The sequence below is a fragment of the Hyla sarda genome, chromosome 1 (assembly GCF_029499605.1).
Source record: "Hyla sarda isolate aHylSar1 chromosome 1, aHylSar1.hap1, whole genome shotgun sequence".
Taxonomy (NCBI): Eukaryota; Metazoa; Chordata; class Amphibia; order Anura; family Hylidae; genus Hyla; species Hyla sarda.
Window position 1 is genome coordinate 150134088 of NC_079189.1, and position 26577 is coordinate 150160664.

General features: G+C 41.6%; 1 protein-coding gene across 2 annotated transcripts in view; it reads right to left on the reverse strand.

Moving 5' to 3' along the window:
* The window catches only part of SMAD1 (SMAD family member 1), a 53951-nt gene that overhangs the window by 17318 nt on the left and 10056 nt on the right, over nt 1-26577 (reverse strand). For both annotated transcript variants that reach the window (XM_056562861.1, XM_056562862.1), the window contains exon 2: nt 11951-12496. In XM_056562861.1, coding sequence (XP_056418836.1) covers nt 11951-12350 — 400 coding nt within the window. In that variant the 5' untranslated portion in view covers nt 12351-12496. The remainder of the gene's footprint in view (nt 1-11950; nt 12497-26577) is intronic.

Genomic DNA, 26577 nt, shown 5'->3' on the forward strand with positions numbered 1-26577 from the left:
TCACTGTCCTATACTTTCCATTGTATTTGGTTCAGAATTTTTTTTCTAGATTTTTCTCCTTTAAAATTGGGTGCGTCTTATATGCCGGAGCGTCTTATATGGTGAAAAATACAGTGCATCTAACTATAGTGTAGACTCCTTAAGGAGACGCAGTGAGCAGTATTGCAGTACACAGCTGCAGTGTCATTCCTTTAACTGGCCCCTCAGTAGTTTTTGTAGACATTTTATTGTGCTGCGCTTCCCTGATAGGTTTATATTATGTCTAGATGTGTAAACTCAAGAATATCCTAGAATGATCAAACTTTCCATTATACTCTAAAGCTATTGTGGATACATCTATACAGTGTGTTGTACATTAAGACATACAATTCTCATATCTTCTAACTATGTGTCTAGATATTTTTTGAGTAAGTCACTTCTGTATCTTTACAGCAGGTAAAAGATGTGGTAAGAAATACTCCGATCTTCACGGTCTCACATTTTTACAAAAAGCTGAGTGACATGGGTAATATCACTTGGGGCAAATAGGCTTTAGATATCTGGAAAACAGTGTATTACAGTACACCAGAGCTTGACAAGTTTTCTATGCATCTAGGAGTCAAGAGGTCTGATGTCAGGAAACATGACAGCATATGATCAGTCATTAGTGTCCTTTCAACTCCCCCCCCCCCCCCATGTGTCACTAGCATTACTGTCCTCTCATCTCCCAGATCAGTAGTGTCCCCCTCATCCCCGTTTTGCCTCCAGTGTTAAGCAGCAGATTTCTCTGACCACTGAAGCCAATTAACAGCCTCTTTTTAAGAAAAAATAAAAAAAATAAAAAGATTCAAACCCTACTGCAAAATTTTTGTAAAAACCTAGGCCAGCACAAATTTCTTAATCACCATGGCGACCTGGACCCTGCAATACACACTGTATAATCAATCTGCAATAATAAATAAATAAAAAAACCTGCAGTGTGAATTTTAAACCTGCTGCACGACAAGTTATGCTCTGGATTTATTGCCGATTTACCCCCCTTTTAAACAGAAAAGTCAATTTTTTTTAAATAAATCTATAAGCATTGCATAGTGTGGTGCGGGTCCACAGCACAAGCTTCAACTGCTGACAAAACATTTACCATATAGCACAGAAAAAAAAAAAAAACATAGCCACTCAAATCTATGTTTGATGCAGATTTATTTGTGGCCTCCCCTTAGTCATACAGTGATGTGTAAAATTATGTAATATACCTAATGGAAGCCACTAAATGTCAGCAAAACAAAAAAAGAAAAAAAAAATTTATTTATTTTGGGGCTCTTAAAAGAAAAGGTTATGGCCATTATGGGTTCTCCCCACGTACCCTGCTTGCATTCTTATTAGTATTATTAACTCTTCCATTTTCCACCTACAGACCCATACAAGGCTTGTTTTATGCGCCAACAATTATATGCTTCTACATAGTGCACTGTTTGGTAACAATGACCTATTATCTTTATTCTGTAGGTCCATACGGTTACAATGAATTTATGTAGGTTTTGTTTTAGATAACTACTTTTTATAAAAAATTATAACTTTGTACAAAAAATGAGAAATGAGTATGCTTAAAGCGCAACTCCTGACATCTGGGGGCAATAACCTGCACACAGCCTATGTACAGTGTTTAGGTGGTGGGTATAGCAATGTTTTTACCTAATATTTGCAGGCTTTCATGACCCCCAAAAAATGCTTTTGATCAAAGCCACTGACAGTCGGATAGGCGTGGCGCAAGGTAAGCGATGCCCCCCCCTGTATGTCAGCGCTGGGGCCGCTGTGTGATTGACACACAAGTCCCAGCGCATGCCCACTTCAGCTCACTTTTTTTGGCTGGTTATTATACTATCTTCTCTCTGGTGGAGATGAGTGCGCAAGCAGGACAGTTCCCGATACTGGGGGCAGAGAGGAAGCGCGCTCTCTGCACCTAGCACTGCACAGGCACACTAAGGAGTAAGACGGAGGCGGGAGTGAGCGCTCACTGGGGAAGCTCACGTTAGATGAGCTGAAGGGGCGCATGCACTGAGACCTGTGTGTCAATCACACAGGTGTCCCAGTGATGACATACAGGGGGTGGCGGCAGCGGTAGGGCATCGCGTACCTTGCGCCACGCCTATCCGACCGTCAGTGGCTTGGATCAAAAGCATTTTTTGGGGGGGGTTCATGAAAGCCTTCAAATATTAGGTCAAAATATTGCTATACACACCACCTGCACACAGTACAAAGGCTGTTTGCAGTTTATTGCACCAAGATTTCATGACAGTTGCACTTGGAAAATGAAATTTTCTAACCCATTTTTTGTTTCAATGGGACTTTTTGATCACTCAATTTTTTTTCTGGTACATGAAGTGACCAAATTTAAAAATGTGGATTTAACCTTTTTCATTAGGGATAGGCTTATTCACATTAACTTTTCTTTTTACTTTTTTTGGGGGGCCCCATAGGGCAGGGTTTTTCCAACTTGTCTCCAGTTGCTGCAATACTACAACTACCAGCATACCTGAACAGCTAAAGGCTGCCCAGGCATGCTAGGAGTTGTAGTTTTGCAACAGCTGAAGGCACACTGTTCGGAAAAAACTACCATGGGGACTATTACTTGCACTCCATAGACATAGCATTGATCAGTGCTCCATTACTACAGGCTGCTTGCATAATGGAGCACCGATCGGACAGGATGTAGGCAGGTAGGGACCCTTCCACCCACTTCCAGCTGATCGGGACACCCACAGCAAAATGCCCCTGATCAGCTCTACTGAGCTATCGACACTTCCTTCGGCATTCTCTGTTCATAGACCTGTCGCACAGCTGCGCCGTATATTAATGGCAGCCAGTCGTGAAGAGGTTAAGTCACCTCCTCCCAATGCTAGGCTCTGCTGGAAGGCAAAAAAATGGGCTGCATAATGGCGGGGCCAGGCTGCACAGGAGCTAAGCTTACCGCCGGAGCCAGCTTATGCTCCAGTGTTTCACCTGATTGTCATCTCCCATGCGGCACGTCCGGTTCTTCCACTGTACAGCCCACTGTTTCTCCTCATAGTAGTGCTTAGATAATTGCAAAATTTTGCAAAGGGCTAAAATCGACATATTGCTATTTGATTGAGATCTATTGTGCAGTCCTACTGTATACACAGTGGCACACAGAACTGAGCAACTAGTTTACTGCAAAAGTATGAATGCAGTCTCCCTAGTGCTACCTATTGGAGGCAACTACCCTAAAAAGGGGAGATAATTAGAAGTGTGTATAGAGGAAGAATGATGCCGTTAGTCATAGCAACCAATGAGATTTCTTAAATTTTTGAGATGCCTTTTCAAAAATCAATGTGACCTCATTGGTTGCTATGAGCAACTGTACCACCCTTCCTCTACACAGGTTTTGATAACTCACTCCTTATGTCCCTTAAAGGGGTACTCCGCTCCAAAGGATAAGATGTCTGATCGCAGGCGTCAAGCTGCTGGGACCCACTGCAGGTAGCCGGCATGCTGAACATGACGATCAGACGTAAGCACTTTCTAACAATGCTGTACCAATCCCTTCAGGAGGAGTTAACATTTACAGAAAAAAGTTTGTGGTTTGTCCAATTTCACTAATTTAACAAACCTACTCTGGTGTTTGGAGGCATGAAAAGCAAATATCAACCCAACATTTGATACACAAGCTTAAAAATCCATTAACTTTCTAATTAAAAAATAAACGCTCCAGCAGCCCAACCTTGCAACATGTTGATGTCTGCTTCTACCAGTAACCCAAGTAGCAATGTTCAAAAACACAAAGTAATATCAAGGGAGCGGCAGAGGCCAGCAGCTGGGAGGATGCACAGTTGGTAAGCTCATATCATGGACAAGAGACAATGAAGCAGGAAGGAAAGGCAAGGGAGGTGGCTCAACACCAAAGGAATACAACAAACTACAACAGTATGTAAAAAAGGTGTTTGTTGCATAGGAAGCCACACGTGCACAGCATTTACATCTGGGGTTACCAAGAGTTTATCGCTTACAGGAAAAACACCTGATTCTCTCTACCTGACATAGTTGCTTAACATGTCGGCCAATCCCCATGTGGGGCAATGCTCCAGTACAGTGACTAGCTCCTACAGCACAGATTTGTTGTATGCAACAACTATATATGGTTCTCTCTGAATAGCTATCTATACATTAGATTAAAACCTGTGTAGAGCAAGAGTGGTGCAGTTGCCCATAGCAACCAGGTAGTTTTTCCGTTTTTAAAGAGGCCTGTGAAAAAATTAAAGAAGCGATCCGATTTGCTGCTATGGGCAACTTAACCACTCTGAGTATGTTCACACTGAGGAATTAGAGAGGAATTCACTACAAAATTCTGCAGCGGAATTTCGATTTTTTTTTTTGCGTGGAATATAGGAGGAAACTGATTGTTGCTGGACCACAACCACCAATTAGACTTTCCCTTTATTAGCACTGTTCTGCGAGAAAGAAAATTTTAAATTGCAGTCTATGGGAATTTAGACACAGACTCCACATGAAGAATGAACATGTCCATTCTTCATAAGGAATAGAATTCCACGACTGAATTCAGCTCGCAGAAATTCCTCAGTGTGAACCGAGTAGCGGAATTCAATTCAAATGAGTTTGGCACACCTGAATGAATTGGAGAGGAATAAGCAAGCAGAATTAATAAATTCCTCTCCAATTCCTTTTGACAAATCTCCCCCTAGGACACTGAATAACTGTCTAAATGTTGGGAGTCAGAATAAAAAAATAATTCTGAGAAAACCATGTCTAGAGGTTGCATACAACAAATCTGTAGGCACTTTAGGCCAAGGGGATTCTGCTGATACACCAAGGGGAACCCTCAGACTTTATAAGACTAGAGTCTACTAGTGACTGAACAGTCTACATCCCAAATATATAGATGTGTGTGTGTGTGTGTGTGTGTGTGTGTGTGTGTGTGTGTGTGTGTGTGTGTGTGTGTGTGTGTATGTAATATATATATTTTTTTACACAGATCTATAGGTTTAGGATGTAGACTGGGGCCGCAGCTAATAGCCCAACATGCGGCTATCGCCGCAGCTGGCTATTGGCCCTTTAGATCATCGTTGTCAGAGTTGACAGCGGTGTCTAAAGTGATCTTTTAACCATCCCTGGTGGTCTAGCGGGGTGGATCGCCCCCCACAGCGCGATCCTGGGGTGATCCCCTGTGGAGGTAGCCAGAGGGCTTACCTCTGCATTCATGGCTGCCCCCATAGATCTGCATTTGATTGAGCCAGACTTGAGCAGGCTCAACCAAATGAACACAAATCAATGGAGTTCAATAAAACGGCATTGATCTGTATGAGGAATCTAAACTTTTTTTTATTTATTTAAATCACTTTTTTTTGAGGAATTGTTTAAAGGAAAAAGTTTAAAAGCACCCATTAACCCCTTTTATATTAAAAGTTCATATCATCCCCCCCATTTACATATAAAATTATGTGAACATAAAAACATATTTGGTATTGGCGCGTGCATAATTGACCGAGCTATTAAAAAAATAAAATTTTTATCCCGTGCGGTAAATGGTGTTAACGTAAAAAAAAAAAAGAAAAAAAAAAAAAGATACACAGAATTGAGTTTTATGTTTAGAACATCATATCCCAGAAAAAAAGGAGGTAAAAAATGTTCAAAAAGTCAGATCAATACCAAAAGGATACCAATACAAACTATAAACAGCATAAAATGAGCCCTCATACAGCCCAGTATACGGGGAAATTTTTTAATTATATATTATATATATTTTTTTTTTTTTTTAGGTCAGGGATTTTTTTTTCCCCATTAAAACTTTAAGTTTGTTATTTGTGTAATTAGGCTGACCTAAAGTATCAAAATCGTATGCAAGTTTGACCACAAGGTGACTGGCGAAAAAAAAGAAAAACCCCCCAAATTAGCATTTTTTTTTCAGAGCATAAGTTAAGGAAAAATGAAAAGTCATTACAAAGTATACTGGCCCCGCAAAAAACAAGCCTCATATGGGTTCGTAGATGTAAAAAGTTATGAAAGCGCAGAAACTAATAGAGACCTTATTTACATACTATTTTGGTTGAAATTATTTTATGTACCAGGACAAGTGGATTTTCTTGAGGGACAAGTAGATTGTGTTCCGCTTTAGTCCCTTGGACAAGTATTTTTTTTTTTTTTTTTTTTTTTTAAATCTCTGTTTTTTACAACATTGCGGCAAACCCCTAGATAATATCAAATACAAAATCGAGGGTGAGGTCTGGCACTTCACTTAAGCTGTATATAATTCCTGTGGGTATGGATGCAAGGATGGGAATGAGCACTAGTGGCTGAGCATGGAGGTGCAGATCATATCTAGAGATGAGCGAACTTACAGTAAATTCGATTCGTCACGAACTTCTCGGCTCGGCAGTTGATAACTTTTCCTGCATAAATTAGTTCAGCTTTCAGGTGCTCCAGTGGGCTAGAAAAGGTGGATACAGTCCTAGGAGACTCTTTCCGAGGAATGTATCCACCTTTTCCAGCCCACCGGAGCACCTGAAGGCTGAACTAATTTACGCAGGATAAGTCATCAACTGCCGAGCCGAGAAGTTCGTGACAAATCGAATTTACTGTAAGTTCGCTCATCTCTAATCATATCCAAGCAGCAATGACGTATTACAAAAATTTTTAAAGAACAATTGTAATACAAATTCCAAGCCCTAGTTTATCTGCCCATATAAACCAAACATGTAGCTGGTCAAAGCTATCCCAGAATAAAGACATCCAGTTCTTAAAACTCAATAAAACTAAAGGGTTTTCAACATCTTGTAAATGTATCCCCTAATGCAATTAAATGGTTAACCCTTATCCTGTTTATGTGGGGAAAACCCCTTAATGACTTAGTTATCCACTTAGTATACGCAGCAACAACCACTATTTCTGCAATAGTTAGATTTATAGCTAAGCTAGATATTTTTAAGTTATGACAGCTTTATTTCTCAAGTGCTGGACACCAATAAAAAGCTAAAATGATGGCCCACTGAAATGAAGGAAAATTAAGAGTAGAAGGGAGACTAAAGGAATACTCTGGTGGAAACTTGTTTTTTTTTTTTAAATCAACTGGTGCCAGAAAGTTAAACAGATTTGTAAATTAAATTATAACAGATTTAAAAATCTTAATCCTTCCACTACTTATCAGCTGCTGTATACTAAAGAGGAAGTTATTTTCTGTCTGACCACAGCGCTCTCTGCTGACACCTCCACTCATGTCAGGAACTGTCCAGAGCAGGAGAGGTTTGCTATGGGGTTTGCTCCTGCTGTGGACAGTTCCTGACATGGGCAGAGGTGTCAGAGAGCATTGTGGTCAGACAGAAAAAAAATTCAAAAAGAAAAGAACTTCCTGTGGAGCATACAGCAGCTGAGAAGTACAGGAAGGATTAAGATTTTTTTTTAAATATAAGTAATTTACAAATCTGTTTAACTTTCTAACACCAGTTGATTTCAAGGGAATGTGTCACCAAATATTATTTATTTTAACTTTATAGTTTAAATACATTTTTCAAATTGTTAAATATTTTTGGATATATTTAAAAAATGTACTTGTCAAAATATGAAACATTAAATATCTTGTCATATCTCCCACTGTTGACCAGCAGAGGGAGCCAACATGAGGAATCTGGTGAAAGCAAGGAACTTAACCCCTTAAGGACTCAGGTTTTTCAGTTTTTGCACTTTCGTTTTTTCCTCCTTACCTTTTAAAAATCATAACCCTTTCAATTTTCCACCTAAAAATCCATATTATGGCTTATTTTTTGCGTCACCAATTCTACTTTTCAGTGACAGTCATTTTCCCCCAAAATTTATGGCAAAACAGGGGGGGGGAAAAAAATCTTTGTGCGGAAAAAAAAAAAAAAAAAAAAAAAATCGAAGAAAGAAAACGCCATTTTGTAACTTTTGGGGGCTTCCGTTTCTACGTAGTGCACATTTCGGTAAAAATGACACATTCTGTAGGTCCATACGGTTAAAATGATACCCTACGTACTTCTGGAAAAAAAAACATAACTACATGCAGGAAAATTTATACATTTAAAAATGTCATCTTCTGACCCCTATAACTTTTTTATTTTTCCACGTACAGGGCGGTATGAGGACTCATTTTTTGCCCCGTTATCTGAAGTTTTTATCGGTACCATTTTGTTATTATCGGACTTTAGGATCACTTTTTATTAATTTTTTAATGGTATAAAAAAAGTGACCAAAAATAAGCTTTTTTGGACTTTGGAATTTTTTTGCACGTACGCCATTGACCGTGCGGTTTAATTAACAATATATTTTTATAGTTCGGACATTTACGCACGCGAAGATACCACATATGTTTATTTTTATTTACACAGTTTTATTTTTTTATGGGAAAAAGGGGGGTGATCCAAACTTTTATTAGGGAAGGGGTTAAATGACCTTTATTAACACTTTAAAAAAAAATTTTTTTGCAGCGTTAGAGCTCCCATAGGGACCTATAACAGTGGTGGGCAACAGTTTTCTTCACCTTAGCCAAATCTCGCCAAAACCACGATTGAAATTTATTTTGAGAGCCACATTTTTAAAACCGAAAATACATAGGATGGTACACTGTTTTTAGTTTCAATAAGTTTTTATTATATGTGGGGGCACATGAAGGGGGGGTGGTCCTGTCATTAGCCCCCACATATAATGCCCCCCCCATCATGTGCCCCTCACATAAACCATATATACCATAAACCATAAACCATAAACCATATATGCGTATAAGACGACCCCCAACTTTCACAGTTAAAATATAGAGTTTGGGATATACTCGCAGTATAAAACTACCCCTCCTACCATGATGTACGGTACCTTGTAGTCCCCCCCCCCCCCCCCCCCCCCATTAGGCAGGCAGCATAGTTCCCCCCACATTAGGCAGGCAGCATGCCCCCCCCCCCCACATTAGGTAGGCAGCTCCCCCACAATATTAGGTAGGCAGCTCCCCCACAATATTAGGAAGTTCCCCCACAATGGTAGGCAGCTCCCCCCACAATAGTTGGCAGCCCCCCCCAACCACAGACATACAGCTTCAAGCCATATTCAGTGTACGGCTGGAGGCTGTATGTCTGTATACCGCCCCCACAGGGTTCCGGTCACCATCTACTGCTATGGCCTATGGACCATAGCAGTAGGTGCCGGGACCGTAGGAGCGGTGGCGAAACACTGAAGATTACGCGCCACCGGTCACTTACCAGGCTCCGGCCAGCGTGCATCGTCCTCCGGTCCTCCTGCGCCTCTATGGTTGTACGCATGGGACGTCACGGAGGTCCCGTGCGTACAACCATAGAGGCGGAGGACCGGAGGAGGACCGGAGGAGGACCGGAGGAGGACCGGAGGAGGACCGGAGGAGGACCGGAGGAGGACCGGAGGAGGACCGGAGGATGACGCGCGGCGGGCGGGGAATGTTATGTGACCGGCGGACATCCTTATGTCCCGAAAAGATTTTTCGGGACACAGTGATGTCCGGCATAGGAAACCCAACGATTATCTGCCTGGGCCGGCTCCTGTGTGTGGCTGCAGGCGGGGGCCGGCCAGAGCAGGTAAAAACTAATACTGTATACTAAAAACCAGGGGGCCTCCAGCTGTTGTGAAACTACAACTACCAGCATGCCCGGACAGCCTTTACCAGTCCGGGCATGCTGGGAGTTGTTGTTTCACAACAGCTGGAGGCACCCTGGTTTTTAGTATACAGCAGTGGTCGGCACTATGCGGCCGCTGCTGCTCTGCACACAAGGGCCTGATACTAGTATCAGGCCCTTGTATGTTACCAGTGTGCATGGGCGGCCGCCGCGGCCCGACCGCACTGCAAGAGCCGCATTAAAGTGCGTGAAGAGCCTCATGTGGCTCGCGAGCCGCAGCTTGCCGACCACTGACCTATAACACTGCACACACTGATCTCTCATGCTGATCACTGGCGTGTATAAACAACATTAAAACTACATTGTCCTAAAACTAAAATACATAAATGAAAGGTTTTCTCTTGATAGAACAATTTTATTTAGTAATAAAATGGTGACACATTCTTAAATTATTTTTTCCCCTCACCGGAATACCCCTTTAACTGCAGCTCATTTCAAATAGAAGGCACTTGGAGCGTGTGAGTTTCACACACACTAGAGGTCATTTACTAAGGATATCTTTATTTTACCAGGTATTGCGCCCAAATTGTGTTGCTTCGTGCCCAAGAATTTACAAAAAAAAAAAAATATATATAAAAAAAAACACAACCGACTCTACTCAGAAGAAAACCCGTAAAAAAGGGAATGGTCACCAGGAAAAAGTGGCATGACCACCTAAAAATGCATGGCATCCTGTGTTTTTCAGGGGTAGCCAAAACAAGAACCCCCACACACACTATGGCCCTTATTTACTATTGTAAACCAAACCCGTTTTAAAATCAGCTTGTGTGCCAGAATTTGCACCAAAATTTTAAAAACCTGATCAACTCTCCATTTTACTTAGGGACACGCCACTTTTTCCCAGTTTTATAACATTTACTATGGTTTCCACAGAAAACTCCACAGCTCAGGGCAGTTAAAAAAAATAAAAAAAGCAAAAAAAAAAAAAAAAAAAAAAAAAAAAAAAAAAAAATAGGGAAACCTTGGAACAATGGAAAAAAATTACCTGTAGGGAATTAAAACCCACAAAGAAAACACAACTTCACTCTTAGGCTAGGTTCACACAGCCATTTACTTCCGTCCCGCTTTTCTCCCATCACAGCCTCCTAAACAGACCGTACTACTAACAGATGCAAACTGATGACATTCTGGGGCATCCTTTTGCATCAGTTTTTCATCCGTTAGTATGAAAAGTCAGCCACTTACAGACTCCTGCAGCCAGGACTACTACTACTACTCCAATCATTGGACAGATTTGTTTAATTGATGGGAGTAGTAGTTCCTGGCTGCAGGAGTCTGCAGGCAAATGGGGGAGGCTACATTAGTGCTTGTACTACTACTACTCCCATCATGGAACAGTCTGTTCCATAATAGGGGTTGTAGTACAGTGGCTGAGGAATTGATTGCACTTCTGAGGCCCGATGCGATCAGAAGGGTTGCGGATACATCACAGGGTTGCGGATCATGCTGCCGCTCCCCTGCTTTATAACTTCTGATCGCATCAGGTCTCAGAAGTAAGACCCAGTGTGATCACTCTCAGCCCCTGTACTACATCCCCCATTATGGAACAGATTGTTCCATGAAGGGGGTAGTAGAAGCACAAGCACTAATAGTCTCCCCAGCCACCCGCAACTGGGGAACTACTACTCCCATCATGGAAACAAGTCTGCTCCATGATTGGAGTAGTAGTAGTCCCACAACACTGCATAAGTCTGCTGATTTCACCTCTTCTGAGCATTCTCAGAAGTAATAACGGATAGTATAAACCAGGGGCAAACGGATGACATTACATGTTCATTCATTTGCCATAGACTTCAATATTAAAAATTTAAAAGACCCGTTTTTTCACCCGTTATTTTTGACAGGCAAAAAAAAATTATGCATTCAAAGTCTTTTGCCCATCAAAAATAACGGATTAAAAAACAAAACAAATGCAAACGGGTGATAAAGGACTGTAAAAAAAATCCCATTGAGATCAATGGGATCCTTTTACAGCCCTTTGCTACCCATTTGCAAAAGTAGTAAACGGATTGTAGAATGGGCATTTTTTGACGGGAGCAGGCGGCAGTGTTGATGAGCCCTAAGTAAATCAGGGGGGGGGGGGGGGATTAGTCTTCTGAATTCCAACTTCTACATCCCAACCCCTAACAAAAATGGTCATATGTAAAATAGTCACAGTGCTCTATACACTACCATGATGGTTGGGACTGGCCAAAAGGTCACCGAGGAGCACAAGTTGTGTAGCTCTGCTCTATACAATACAGTCAGCATCAGTTTAGATCAGGTTTTGTGCCTTGTGTTTATTTACGTACCAGGACTCTCCACTCTCTTGTAGTGGTAAGGGTTTATGCAGACTTCCTTCTGTTTAGAGCCAAATGGATACTCGCAGCATTCCAGAGGTTTCAGTTCGTGATGGCTCTGCAGATCAGGCCAGCGCCATACTCTACAATAAATGACGTGTGGTAGCCCCTTTCGATGAGATACTTGTAACCTTCCATCAAGTGAGCGGGGAATGGTGACACAGTTACTGGGTTGTCCAGGACAACTCAGAGCCTTTTCCAACTCTTCCATGGCGCCTTTCTTCTTCTTCAGCTTTTTTACCAATGCATCTACTGCTTTTTCTGCCCATTTTTCTTCCTCATCTCCTTGTTTCCAGCCAAGCAGCCTCTTTACTGCTGGGCTAGTAAAGGAGAAAAGGCTAGTCACATTCATTGTGACAAGCAGAGAAGGTCACAGATCAGAGCACAGAGTGGTCCAACTTTCTAAAAATAAGAACGCTTTCTCTCTTTGCCTCTCAGTCTGAAGACAGCATCCAGCCCAAGAGTAGGAGTCTGTAATTCCCAGCAGACAAGCAGCATCTAAGGGGGTGGAAAAAATAAATAAAAAAATAAAAAAAAGATATAAATAATAGGTTAGGGTCGGGTGGTTTCATCATCTGAAAACATTAAATAACACAGAACATATTGGCTTCTACATGGCATACATTCACAGTAAGCACACAACCCCCTTGAGAATATGTGACCTGTGCTTGGAGAAGGTCAACTTATTCCCCTCTATTTGTGCTATTCTTAGTTTCACTTACTTAATCATATCAATAGCCGCCAACATACAATTTCAGATGCACAATGACATTTCAAGAATCACTGAGGATTCTGCACATACAGCAAGTTTCTAAAGCATTAATCTAATAAGACTACCACATACTTGTCAGTAGCCCCCAAAGACCGCAGAATATTTGCCATGACAATTGTAGCATATAACTGACAAAATGACTATATGTCAATAACCACCAAGAAACATACAATACGTAGAAATAACCACAGACTGCTTTTTTTCAGACCTACGTTACAGCTCACGGCAATCCACAACTTACGGATGTGTTTTTGCCTGCACCCAACAATCCTGACTGGCTCCCACCAACTATAGCCTCCGAAGGCATATTTCCAAGACGTGCAGAGGTGGAAGTCAGCAATGTGAAGCAGAACTGGTAGTACAATTTCTGCTCTTCAGTGTCACCAGAACTAACCTGTTGGTACAGGCCAGTAGTGCGGGTGATAAGGAGACTAGTCTTTACATTTTTGGCCATCTCACGAATAATGGCTCAAAAAAAATTAAATAAATGAAATAAATAAAAATGGTGTCCCCAGCACTCACACTTTTAGGCTGTACCAACCAGATAATGCGGGTGAAATTGTTACTCAAAGTAATAAAAGCCAATAACAAAGCAGTGTAATATTTATAAAGGACAATACAATGCATTTCAAATGCTGGTCTTGCAATACTGAGCGTTTCACTCTCATGCAACAAAGCCAGTGCTCCATGACCAATAAAAGACTAGCATTCAAAGTCTTATGCAACAAAATGTAATTTAAGAATGTTTCAATAACTGTGAAATTTGCTTTTATCACTTAAGTGTTAGATCAACGATCTGTTTTTCTACATCCAAATGGTCAACAAGTGACACAGGCAGTGGTGCTCCATACAGAAACTAAGGTGATCTGGATAGACTTCATTTTGAGCACTGCTTTCAGTAATAACACTGATCCCGCCAAGGACAACATCTGCAAGGAATTTTTGTTTTGTGAGCCCTATTGAGGACACTCACTTTAACCCCTTAAGGACAGCGCCATACATTTAAGGCACGGCTGTAATGGCGGACATCAGCGATCGCGCTGTCTGCCATTAACCCCTCAGATGCAGTGATAAATACAGATCACGGCATCTGCAGCACTTCTAATGGCTGATCTGATCGCGGGGATCAGACCAGCCAAGATGGCGGACGGAGGTCCCCTCACCTTCCTCCGTCCGTCTCCCGGTGTCTTATGCACTGATCTGCCTTTCAGCAGACCAAAGCAGAAGATCGTTGATAATACTGATCAGTGCTATGCCCTATGCATAGCACTCAACAGTATTAGCAATCTAATGATTGCTATAAATATAGTGTAAAATAAATGTAAAAGTGAAAACCCCCTCCCCCAATAAAGTTTTAAATCACCCCTTTTCCCCATATTAATAAAATAAAAAAAGCGTAAAAAAAAAAAAAAAAAAGATAAACATACATTTGTTATCGCCGAGTGCGTAAATGTCCGAACTATAAATATATAATGTTAATGATCCCGTATGACGAACGGCATTAAACTACAGATCAAGGTGCAAAAAAATTAGCCCTCACACATCCCTGAATATGGAAAAATAAGAAAGTTAGAGGTGGTCAAGATAGGGCAATTTTAAACATTCTAATTTTGTAAAGAAAAAAAAAAAAAATAAAAATGATTTATATATTATATACCGTAATTTTTTTTTTTTTTTTTAAACAGCAGTGCAGTAATAGAAATGTATGTAACCATGGGTATCATTTTAAATCGTATTGACCCAAAGAAGAAAATATGTAATTTTTACTGCAAAGTGTACAGCACGAAAATTAAACTCGCCCCCTCCCCCCCAAATGTCTTTTATCCGTAAAAATTTCCTTTCACAAAAACATTTTTTTTTTTGGGGGGGGGGGGGGGGGGGGGAAGAGACCATATATTTTAGGGTAAAATGAGTGATGCCGTTACAAAGTACATCTGGTCACGCAAAAAATAAGCACTTATATAGGTCTGGGAATGGAAATCTAAAAAAAGAGGAAAATACGAAAATGCAAAAATAAAATGGGCTGTGTCCTTAATGGGTTAAAGCACTGCAGAATATGCTTGTGCTATATAAATCATAATTTTTAGGGTACACAAAACCAAGTGGTTTTTTTCTTTCATTTCTGCAATGACAATGAAAAAGTAATCAGTACAGCTGCTGTATTAATAGTCTTGTACACAACAATGGTAAATTCCATGACAAAAAAAATATATATCTGTATTACAACCAGTGCTGTGGAGTCGGAGTCGAACGAAAATTTGCGTACTTGGAGTCCGAGTCGGCAAACAATGCACCGACTCCCACAAAATTTAGATTGGAATAAAAAAAATAAACCAATTTTAAACGTCCCAATTCACAAAAGGTTATAATTAATTACTTTTCTACTGTAAGAATAAAGAGCAATGCATGCAGTGCCTCACTTAACCGCAAAATGAACACTTTAAAAAGGGGTACTCCGCCCCTAGACATCTTATCCCCCATCTAAAGGATAGGGGATAAGATGTCAGATTGCTGGGGTCCCGCCGTTGGGGACCCCCGCAGTATAGCAAGCAGCACCCACCTGTAATTGCTTCCGGAAGCGCTGGAGGCCCTCAGGCTAATTCCTCCCGACAACGGAAGATCGTGACATCACGACTCCGCCCCGTGTGACATCACGCCACGCCCCCTCAATGCAAGTCTATGGGAGGGGACGTGACGGCGATCTGACAACTATCTGACATCTTATCCCCTATCCTTTGGATAGGGGATAAGATGTATAGGGGCAGAGTACCCCTTTAAGTGACCGTGCAGAAGCATGCTTTTCATGTGCTTCACTATATGGCACGCAACGCACAATTAGGAGCGGCAATACTTATACTTTCCATAGTGTTGTGTTCTGCTGTTACAGGGAACCCATGGGTAACCTAGCCTCTCACTGATAAGGGATTAAGTAAATATGTTTTTGCAGGACTAGAGACACTTGTATAAGTGAAGGGAATGGAGGGTCAATAGTTCAAGACTGAAGCTGTAAACCATTGGAAAAACTGCTGCCATTCAGCTAAGGCTATGAAAACTTGTAAACGTGATTGTTAGCTTAAACTTTAAACATGACTACGGGATCCTACTAGGGAAATCATGTTTTATAATAAATGCCCCTACCTGGATCCTCCCACTGCCCCATCGTCAGCAGCAGATCAGCACACAAAAAGAAGAAGGCAGCAGCTTCTGCCCAACTACCTCTCTCTGCTAGAAGAGCTTAGAAGAACTTGGTGGAACAGCTTCTTGGATTCAACTTTAAGTGTTTATAAATACATTCGCATATTAATACAGAGGAGTCGGGGAGCCGGAGTCAGAAGCAGGGCTTTGGAGTCTGTAGATAAATGTTCCGACTCCGATTCCAACTCCGGAGTTTTCTGTGCTTCCAACGCCGACTCCTCTGTATGTGAATGTATTTATACATTCCTTGAACGAAAGAAAGACAACATATATGTCATTATCACAGGACTACTGGCTGGGAAGCCAACAGTCTACTGTATTGAACAGTTTGTGTGCTGATCTGCTGCTGAAGATAGGGCAGTGGGAGGATCCAGGAAGGGGCATTAATTATAAAACATAATTTCCCTAGTAGAATCCCATAGTCAAGTTTAAAGGGGTACTCCGCCCCTAGACATCTTATCCCCTATCTAAAGGATAGGGGATAAGATGTCAGATCGACGGGGTCCTGCTGCTGGGGACCCCCGGGATCGCCACTGCGGCACCGCGCTTTCATTACTACACAGAGAGAGTTCGCTCTGTGCGTAATGATGGGCTATACAGGGGATGGAGCAGCGTGACATCATGGCTCCGCCCCCTCGTGACATCACGGCCCGCCCCCTTAATGCAAGTCTATGGCAGGAGGCATGACAACCCCCACGCCCATTCCCATAGACTTGTATTGAGGGGGTGGGCCGTGACATCATGAGGGGCGGAGCCGTGATGTAACGAGGCTCCGGCCCCTGTATCGCCCGTCATTACTCGCTCGGTGCACTAATGAGCACACGGTGCCGCAGCGGCGATCCCGGGGGTCCCCAGCAGCGGGACCCCGGCGATCTAACATCTTATTCCCTTTCCAAAAGATAGGGGATAAGATGTCAGATCGCCAGGGTCCCGCTGCTGGGGACCCCCGGGATCGCCGAAGCGGCACCGCGCTCTCATCACTGCACAGAGAGAGTTCGCTCTGTGCGTAATGACAGGGCGATACAAGGGCCGGAGCATCACTACATCACAGCTCCGCCCCTCATGATGTCTAGGGGCGGAGTACCCCTTTAAGCTAACAATCGAGTTTACAAGATTTTATAGCCTTAGCTGAATGGCAGCAGTTTTTCCAATGGTTTACAGCTTCAGTCTTGAACTATTGACCCTCCATTCCCTTCACTTATGCAAATGTCTCTAGTCCTGCAAAAAACATATTTCCTTAATCCCTCATCAGTGAGAGGCTAGGTTACCCATGGGTTCCCTGTAACAGCAGGACACAACACTATGGAAAGTATAAGTATTGCCGCTCCTAATTGTGCGTTGTGTGCCAAATAGTAAAGCACATGAAAAGCATGCTTCTTCACAGTCACTTAACGTGTTCGTTTTGCGGTTACATGAGGCACTGCATGTATTGATCTTTATTCTTATAGTAGAGAAGTCATTAACTTTTTGTGAATTCGGACAATTAAACTTTTTTTTTTTTTTTTTTTTTTTTTATTTTATTCCAATCTAAATTTAGTAGGAGTCGGTGCATTGTTTGCCGACTCAGAGTACCCAAAATTTCGTCCGACTCCTCGACTCCGACTGACTCCACAGCCCTGGTCGGAAGTACAAAAAACTACGGAATCGGAACATTTATCTACCGACTCCACAGCCCTGATTACAACTGTGAGTTAGATTTCGCAAAACTAAAAATATATTTGCAGTGTACTGTACTTTTGCTTTGGACTTTGTGCGTCTTGTTGCAATGGCCATTAAATTAATCCTTCATGCTTCTGTTCTGACTCTTATACTGTCGGTAGGGTCGTGTCATTTAGTGAGACATGTATTGTCCATGTGAAAGTGAAGCAGGAGGGAAGGGGTGAAAATCAGCTGGCCTCTGTGACGCAGTCCATCTCCGACACCCAACCTAAATAACGGAGGAAGTTCTTGTTTAAAGGAGACAAAAGAGAAGAATTCCTCATTCTTCCCAGTGGAGGGGTTTAACAATTAGGCGTGTGGTGTGGGACTGTGTGTAGCCCTGCAAAAGGATACAGCTTGGAAAGATGTTTCCTTTGATGCCTGAGAGCAGTATGGATGCATTTCCGTTGCAGAGGGTCCTGATTAAATTATGCAATTAGAGCTGAGTAGACAGATCTATATATAGTGGCTATCCTGCTTTTGTGCTTCTCCACATACACACCCACGCAGATGTGCATTTTTTCTAACACCTGTTTTCCAAAGACAGTTCAAAAAGTCAGGCAGGGAGGAGGCACAATGTACACGGTGGCCGGCATTTATCATTGTAGGTGCCTAAGTGAAGCATTTTCTTTACACTTGTGTGTGCTGATAATGTGTAGGAGCACCAAATTTAGTAAATGGTCGCAGAGCATTTGATACATTTTGTGCAGGTCACATTTTCTGAAGTTTCTCTCTTCACATACATCAAAAAGCTAAGCCAAGTCTGGGCTGGTGTCGTTTTAGAGACTTTTCACCTGCTTTGCGCTTTTTTTTGTGTATTTTCACAAAAAGGCGCAGTTCATAAAACCCGTCCATACCATGCGTATTGCAACTCAAAATCAGCAGAAGTGTGTAAACTAAAAGGTGCAAAAAAGCCACAAATAAACCTGCTTGCACCTTTTTTGCGCCTTTTCTAGACCCCAAAAAACTGTCTAAAAGACAATGATAAATGTCGGCCTGTGTGCAGGAAAATAAGGGTGGGGGTTCTCATCATACCATAGAGTCTATATAATACAAGGTTCTTCTGCAGTGGTTGGACAACCACTGGCATACTAAAAAAGGATGTGCCACACTGAATGTCTATGTAAACATCTGACTGTGAAAATATGTTCTACCAGTCTGCACAGGGCACAGACCAACCACAGCAATTACTTCTGCACCAAAGAAAAAACACACCTTTTTCTGTGTGCAGCCACTTCAACCTTTTTTTGCTGTGTTTTTGGCATACGTGCGTCAGATTGATAAAATTTCCCACAATTGAAATAAAAAAATAAAATAAAAAATCACCTCAGAACTTGCAGTAGGCAAGGCAGAGGTGGTATGAATTTATTATTATTATTATTTTTTTTTTCACAACGCAGTTAATAAATCTCATTCACTGCATAGTTAAGAATAAAGCATTGCACTTTTGGGTTGTAATTTGGCACAACATTTTCTGCACAATTTCAGAGAGGCTTTGATAAATCTCCACCACTGTCTTTCTTTAGACACACTGGTGTTATTGTGGTGCTTTTTAAAATTAGTGTGTATTAGCATATTCATGATTATTTTTTTTTTATTTTTTTTTTTTACCTGGGTTTTCTCATGGCAAGTCATGTGATTCTTTCCTTACATGATTTAAGGCTCACGTGTGCATAGAGGTCTGCAGGAGAGGGAAATCGCCAACTCCGTTAGAAAATGCCTTTAAAAAAAGCATGGGCTGGCTCTCCACATAGCAGCAGCGAACAGTCAAAGACTCCAATTTTAACTGCTCACAACTTGTTTTTCTTCTCAGATACTACACAATTTAATAGGGACCTGCAGCAGATTTTATTGTGGTAATGAATTAATATAAAATTTTTCTGTAAGTAATGAGAAACATTAACACATGTGAATAAAGACAGGGAAAAACTAGAAAAATCTCAAAAAGTGGGATGGCACCAAGATGGATAGTCTAGGCTAGACTTTCAGTACTGCAGCCTGAGGCAGGGATATGGACGTCCTATCGCCCAAAGGCCGGGACATGTAGTTCTAGGTGCCGGGCAGTTGAATTTTTCAAAGACTTAGCCCTGTATCAGGCAAGCAGGGCCGGTCCGACTTCCCTTTTTTTATGTGGTGTGAGGTGCAGGAGCGGATGCAGACTTGCATGGGGAACAAGTCTGCACCTCACACTGACACTCAGGGTGTACGGAACTGAACTGGTCCCTGAAAAAGTACGATTTTGAAAATCTTGAGAAAAATTGGAAAATTGCTGCGGAACTTTGAAGCCCTCTGATGTCTTCCAAAAGTAAAAAAAAAAAAAAAAAAAAACACGTCAATTTTTTGATGCAAACAAAGTGGACGTATTATATATGTGAATCAATATGTAACTTATTTGGAATATCCATTTTCCTTACAAGCAGAGAGCTTCAAAGTTAGAAAAATGCAACATTTTCATGACATTTTTAGATTTTTTTTTTTACCAAGAAAGGCTGCAAATATCAGTGAAATGTTACCAATAACATAAAGTAGAATATGTCACGAAAAAACTGTCTCGGAATCAGAATAAGTAAAAGCATTCCAGAGTTATTAATGTTTAAAGTAACAGTGGTCAGATGTTCAAAAAAATGCCCAGGTTCTGAAGGTGAAAATGGGCTGGGTCATGAAGGGGTTAAAGTAAAAAAGAAAAAAAAAAATTATTAAAACATGACAGAAACTAAACAAATTTGGTATTGGTGTAATCAGGCCAACCTGTAAACAAGCCTCATATAGGTCTGTAGATGCAAAAATAAGAGTTATGGCAATTAAAGGACGACGAGGGAAAATGTAAGTGCAGAAACTAATTAAGACCTTATTTACATACTTTTGTGGTTAAAATTATTTTATCTACCATGACAAGTGGCTTTTCTTGAGGGACAAGTAGATTGTGTTCCACTTTGGTCCCTTGGAAAAGCAGTTTTTTTATTTCTTTATTTCCACACCCCTGCTAAGGTTACGTACCACATAGCAGAATTTACATCCGGAATGCCCTGGAAGAATTCTGCCGGAGAGTCCACTGTAATTTACGATTAATCTATTAATTTAAATGGAATTCTGCAGTCCCAGACTGCAGAATTTTTGTGGTGGAATTTTAGGTTTTGAGAACAAAAATTCTGCCACAATTCTGGCCGAATGGTATTCAGAAAGCTTTGCTCAACTGAATTTCTGCCAAATTGCATAAGTTTTGCCATGTGAACATACCCTAAAGCCAGCAACACAGGACTTTATTGATGACCTATCCTCCCCTGCCAAAGCCAGTGTCCTCCTGAGTTACTGTGGCTCAGCTCTCATTGAGGGAAAATAAGCAGCAGATTTGCTGTAGTCCCATTGAAGTCAATGGCTAGAAACACAGGGGGGGGTATTTAACAAAACATGCACAGAAGAACATTGGTGCAGTTGACCATAGCAACCAGTTAGATCGCTTTTCATTTTTAAAGAGGCCTAAAAAAAATAAAAAATAAGCAAACTGACTGGTTGCTATGGGTAACTGCACCATTCTTCCTCTACACAGGTTTGGATAAATCTCCCCAATAATCCACAGTCTATTATGAACGTGTGAAGTGATTTTCTGCTCATCACTACTTGTGATCAAAGCATTAGGGGATTGCTCATGTGACAGATTCATAGTATAAGTTTCAGTGCCTAAAATTCTGTAACATCCATCTGAAAGGGATTGTCCGAATCCTGTGTGGACTTTTACAGTCCTCTTTAAACCTATGGAACAAACCTCTGACAGAACAGCTGCATATGAATACACCCTTAGGGTAGGGTCACAGGGGGAGATTTATCAATATCTGTGCAGAGGAAAAGTTTTCCAGTTGCCCATAGCAACCAATCAGATCGCTTCTTTCATTTTTGAAAAGCCCTCTGAAAAATAAAAGAAGTGATCTGATTGGTTGCTATGGGCAACAGGTCAACTTTTCCTTTACACAGGTTTTAATAAATCTCCCCCACAGAGCACATTTCACACTGGTTGCGCTGACTGCAGGCACACAAGTGAGCTCCCTGCTTGGGCTGGGTAGCCGTGTGTCCACTCATAGCGGCAGATTTCTCACCAACAGTCATGAACAGACACCACAGCAAGGAGCTCACTCTTGTGACTATAGAAAGCACATCCGCATTGTGAAATACGCTACGGATGTGCTCCGTGTGACCGTACCCTTCTGTGCATTCATACACAGGATCTGCTGCAGATTTGACAAGGCAATTATGTAATTTTGACTTACTAAGTCTGCAACTGCAGGTTTATTATGTAGCAGAGGTTTTTAAACTTTCATTAAGAGGTTAAATACAAACAGATTCCTATAAATTTATAGGGGTGTAGTACCCCTCTAAAGATCAGGCCATTCAGCTACACATCCATCTATTAGGGGACTATTTTCCATAACATTTTCTGCAAAAATAAAAAATAAACACTTTTGGGCTCCTTGTGCCATGATCTAAAGTTTTTACCGATTCCATTTTGGTAGCAATCACACATTTTGATCACTTTTAAAAAAGGATAGGGCATAAGTGTCTGGTTGCAGGTGGTTCAACCGCTGGGACCCCTGCAATCTCCAGCACTGCACCCCGGAAATCCTAATAAAGGGGGCGTGTCAACCCCCGCACAAAGTGGCGGTCAATATGTCCCCTTCATGTTACTCAGAGCATTTCGGTATCTCCAGCTCTCCCATAGAGGGATAACAGTTGGACCCCCAGCAATAAGACACTTATCCCCTATGCAAAGGATAGAAAATAAGTGTTGTTGCACTGGAGTACTTCTTTAACAGGACAGACCAAAGCAGTTCCATTAAACCTCACTGATTTATGTGATCTGCGCTTTGCTGGTAGAACCTGCTCCAGAAAGGCTTTATCAATAGAAGAATACCGGCAACCAGAAGGCAAGGGAAGCGTATCAGCTGCCAGAACAGTGGATCAGACTGCAACGCAATTCCAGTTTGGTGGGAGATTCACATTACTGCACCACCACAGTTTTAAATGTCATTCAGATGCTGTCGTCAACTTTGTGGGTTTTAATCTAAATGATTAATAGCTGGCCACAGCAACCGCCGGCTGAATTTTTAATAAAAATTTCACTGTAAAAAAAATAAAATAAAAAAAACTGTATAGTCAAAAACTGTATGGTGAAAACAGGATGGAACCCTACGCACATATGGTTCCCAATGACTCCCATGTTAAAAAGAACTGTACACAGTTTAATACGGGTTTTCACCTCAACTGAAAAACGTGGTAGACTATGGTTTTTGGTACGGTTAAAAAAAAATAAATAAAAAAAAATAAAAACACAAAACCCGTATAAGATGATGCATTTGACATATGTTTTACAATGTTAAGTCAATGCATACGGTTTTCTATATGGTTCATACGGTTAACTTAAAACCACACAGGGGATCTATATAGCAAAAACGTGGTGTGCATGCACCCTAAGAGTAGTGCAGTTTCCCATAGCAAACAGTGTGCTTTCATTTTTTTAAAGGCAATCTGATTGGTTGATATTGGCAACTGCACCCACTCTTACTCTACATAGGATTTGATGAAGCTCACCATGTAAATGCAGGTACATTTTCCTAAATTGAGAACTATTGCGAATTCCTCCATTATTAACAGACGGCTAACAGCTCACAAGAAGCAGCACAGAATTCGGGCTTGTGCAGCACTTCTTTTAGGATACGAGTCTTTACTAGGCCACACACTGTGAAATCAAGCCAACTGCTCTATACCAGCTGTGATGCTACAGTGCGCGCCCAGGGGAAAAACCACAGCTAAATTAAGTGACATTTGTCCCCACACCCTTCAGAAGCATTACTGTGACTGCTGAAGTCCTATCCAAACTAAATGTTAACCCCACAATGACATCAAACGTAAATGTCTGTCCTGGTACTTAACACCAGGACATACATTTAACCCCTTAACAACCACAAACATAAACTTACGCTCGTGACCAGCTCCCATTATGCGAAGCGCATTTCATACCCAGCAGGTCCCGGTTGCTATCAGCAGCCAGGAACCGTGGCCAATACCGGACATAGACGATCAGGCTGATGTCTGGTATTAACCCTTTAGACGCCGCAATCAAAGTTGACTGCGGCATCTTAAAAAAAAAAAAAAAAAAAAAAAAAAAAAAAAAACGGTAGGAAGTTGTTGCCGGTTAGCTCAGTGGGCTGTTCGGGACCGCCACGGTGAAATTGCAGCAACCCGAACTGAGAGGACAGCAGGAGACTTCAGAGATCCAGGCTGGAGCAGCAGAGCACCGATAACACTGATCAATGCTATGGCTTAGCATTCATCAGTTGAAGCACTGGCATGGACAAAATCTAGCAAGTGAAGGTGGGCTAGCACTTCTGTGCCTCATAGCAGACCGCAGAGAGCACAGAGGAGTGCCAAGACGGGAGAGAGCACAGAGTGCTAGTCCACCCTCACTTACTGGACATTGTCTATGCCTGTGCTTCAACTTGGACAAAGCCATGATTTCTATAAAAAGGAAATACAATTTTCTTATGAAGTATATTAGAAAGGTTAATCTTTTGCCAAGATGTACAACATATAAAAAGCTTTTGTATCTGGACAGTGCCCATTTAAAAATGTAGGGTCACACGTGCAGAATTTTGCTGCGTGTGCCCCTACCCTAAAGATGGATTTTCCTCCTACAGGATGCACATATTACTATAGTATAAACTGCAAATACTACAATATAAAAAGAGTTTGGAGACTGGGCAGTTTATTGCAGGATAACCACTATGGAAAAGAAAAACACACATTGGATTTAGATTTATTGCAGGATGTCCTGGACACCACATGAGTTCGACAGCAAACACTGAATTTGCTTCATCCTGCTTGGTGTAGACAAGGGGTTCTATAGGTTTAAGTAAATAACACCAAACTAGCAGAATAAAAAGGGCCTCAAAATTACATTTCAATTTTTGTCCAGTCCATATTTGCAACAGGCATTTAGGTGCTCTGCCTACAGGATCACAATACTCGAGTTGAAAAATTTGTGTTTTGAACCCAGATGCTCAGGCATGAGATTTTTTATTTTTTTTTCCCATGGCTGGCAAGAATGTTCCACAGCAGGCCCTTCCCAAAAAGTTCCATTGGAAAAACCACAGGTCAAACAGGACTTCCCTCTTCTGTTAGGAGGGGGATGAGAGAAGGATAGCAGTGGTTTGTCTTTCTGAATCTAGTAGCAAACAGGGGACAAGGATAGTTTTTGCACACAGCACAACAGAAAGTGGTCTGGTCTGTGGTTCCTTCAATAGCATCAAGACCAACTAGTACAGAATCCAAGTTTTTTTAGCCTTCCTATAAAGAAGCTAAACATTTTAACACCTTAAGGGTACATTCCCACACGGCATATTTGCTGCTGCGTATTTTATTTTCTCTGTTTAAGTCAATGGGTAGGAAAATACGCAGCAAAATACGCCACATGGGAATGCACCCTAAAAAAGGACAACAATTTTTCATTTTGCACTTTCTATTTCTTTCCTCCTCGCCTTTTAAAATCCATAACTTTAAAATTTCTAAACCCACATGAGGACTTGTTTGTGGGATTGTACATCGTAGTAAAAGCCCTCATTTTAACACCAAATCTACTGCGAAGCCATAGCACAGATCAGTGTTTTTGGTGCTCCATTAGTGCAGGCTGCTTGCAGTACAGGAGTGCTGATTGGACAGGAGAAAGGCATCATCCCATGATTTTGCCATGGAGGAATGCTTTTTACCCATATTAGACAACGCAATCAAGTTTGATCACGTCTAAAAGGTTAAGGCCGGACATCGGCCCAATCAGCAATGTCTTGCATAAGCCATGGGTCCTGTCTGCTGATAGCAAGCGGGTCCCAGCAGGTATAAAGCGCTGTTAATACAACGGGAGAGGGCTGAATCCTCTAGGGGTAAAGAAAAAAAGATAATAGTAAGAAAATGAGTAATGAGCTTTAAATTTGTCTCTGACCCCCTATAACAAATTTTTTTATATTAATGCACCATGATCTGTAGTTATCAGTATTTTTTCATGGAACTTATGTTTTTCCTGGTATAGGAAGTAACAAAAAAATAAAATAAAATAAAAATAAACCATCATCATCATACACACACTGCTAAAAAAAAAAAAAAAAAAAAAAATTATACTAAAAATAAAGGGAACACCTAAACCACACAATTTTACTCCAAGTCAATGACACTTCTGTGAAATCACACTGTCCACTCAGGAAGCAACACTGATTGGCAATCACCACATGGAAATTGAACACAACAGATGGAAATGAGAAGCAATAAGCAAGACACCACCAATAAAGGAGTGGTTCTGCAGGTGGTGACCACAGACCATTTCTCAGTTCCTATGCTTTCTGGCTGATATTTTGGTCACTTATTAATGCTGGCGGCGGTGCTTTCTTTCGAGTAGTAGCATGAGACGGAGTCTACAACCCACACAAGTGGCTCTGGTAGTGCAGCTCATCCAGGATGGCACATCAATGAGAGTTGTGACAAGAAGGTTTGCTGTGTCTGTCACCGTAGTGTCCAGAGCATGGAGGCGCTACCAGGAGACAGGCCAGTACATCAGGAGACGTGGAGGAGGCCATAGGAGGGCAACAGCCTAGCAGCAGGACCTACCTCTGCCTTTGTGCAAGGAGAAGCAGGAGCACTGCCACAGCCCTGCAAAATAAACTCCAGCAGGCCACAGATGTGCATGTGTCCACTCAAATGGTCAGAAACAGACTCCATGAGGGTCCGACATCCACAGGCGAAAGCAGGTTAACACTGAGCACGTGACAGACATGAGAGTCTGGAGACGCCTTGGAGAACGTTGTGCTGCCTGCAACATCCTCCAGCATGACCAGTTTGGCGGTGGGTCAGTAAGGGTGTGGGTGGCATTTCTTTGGGG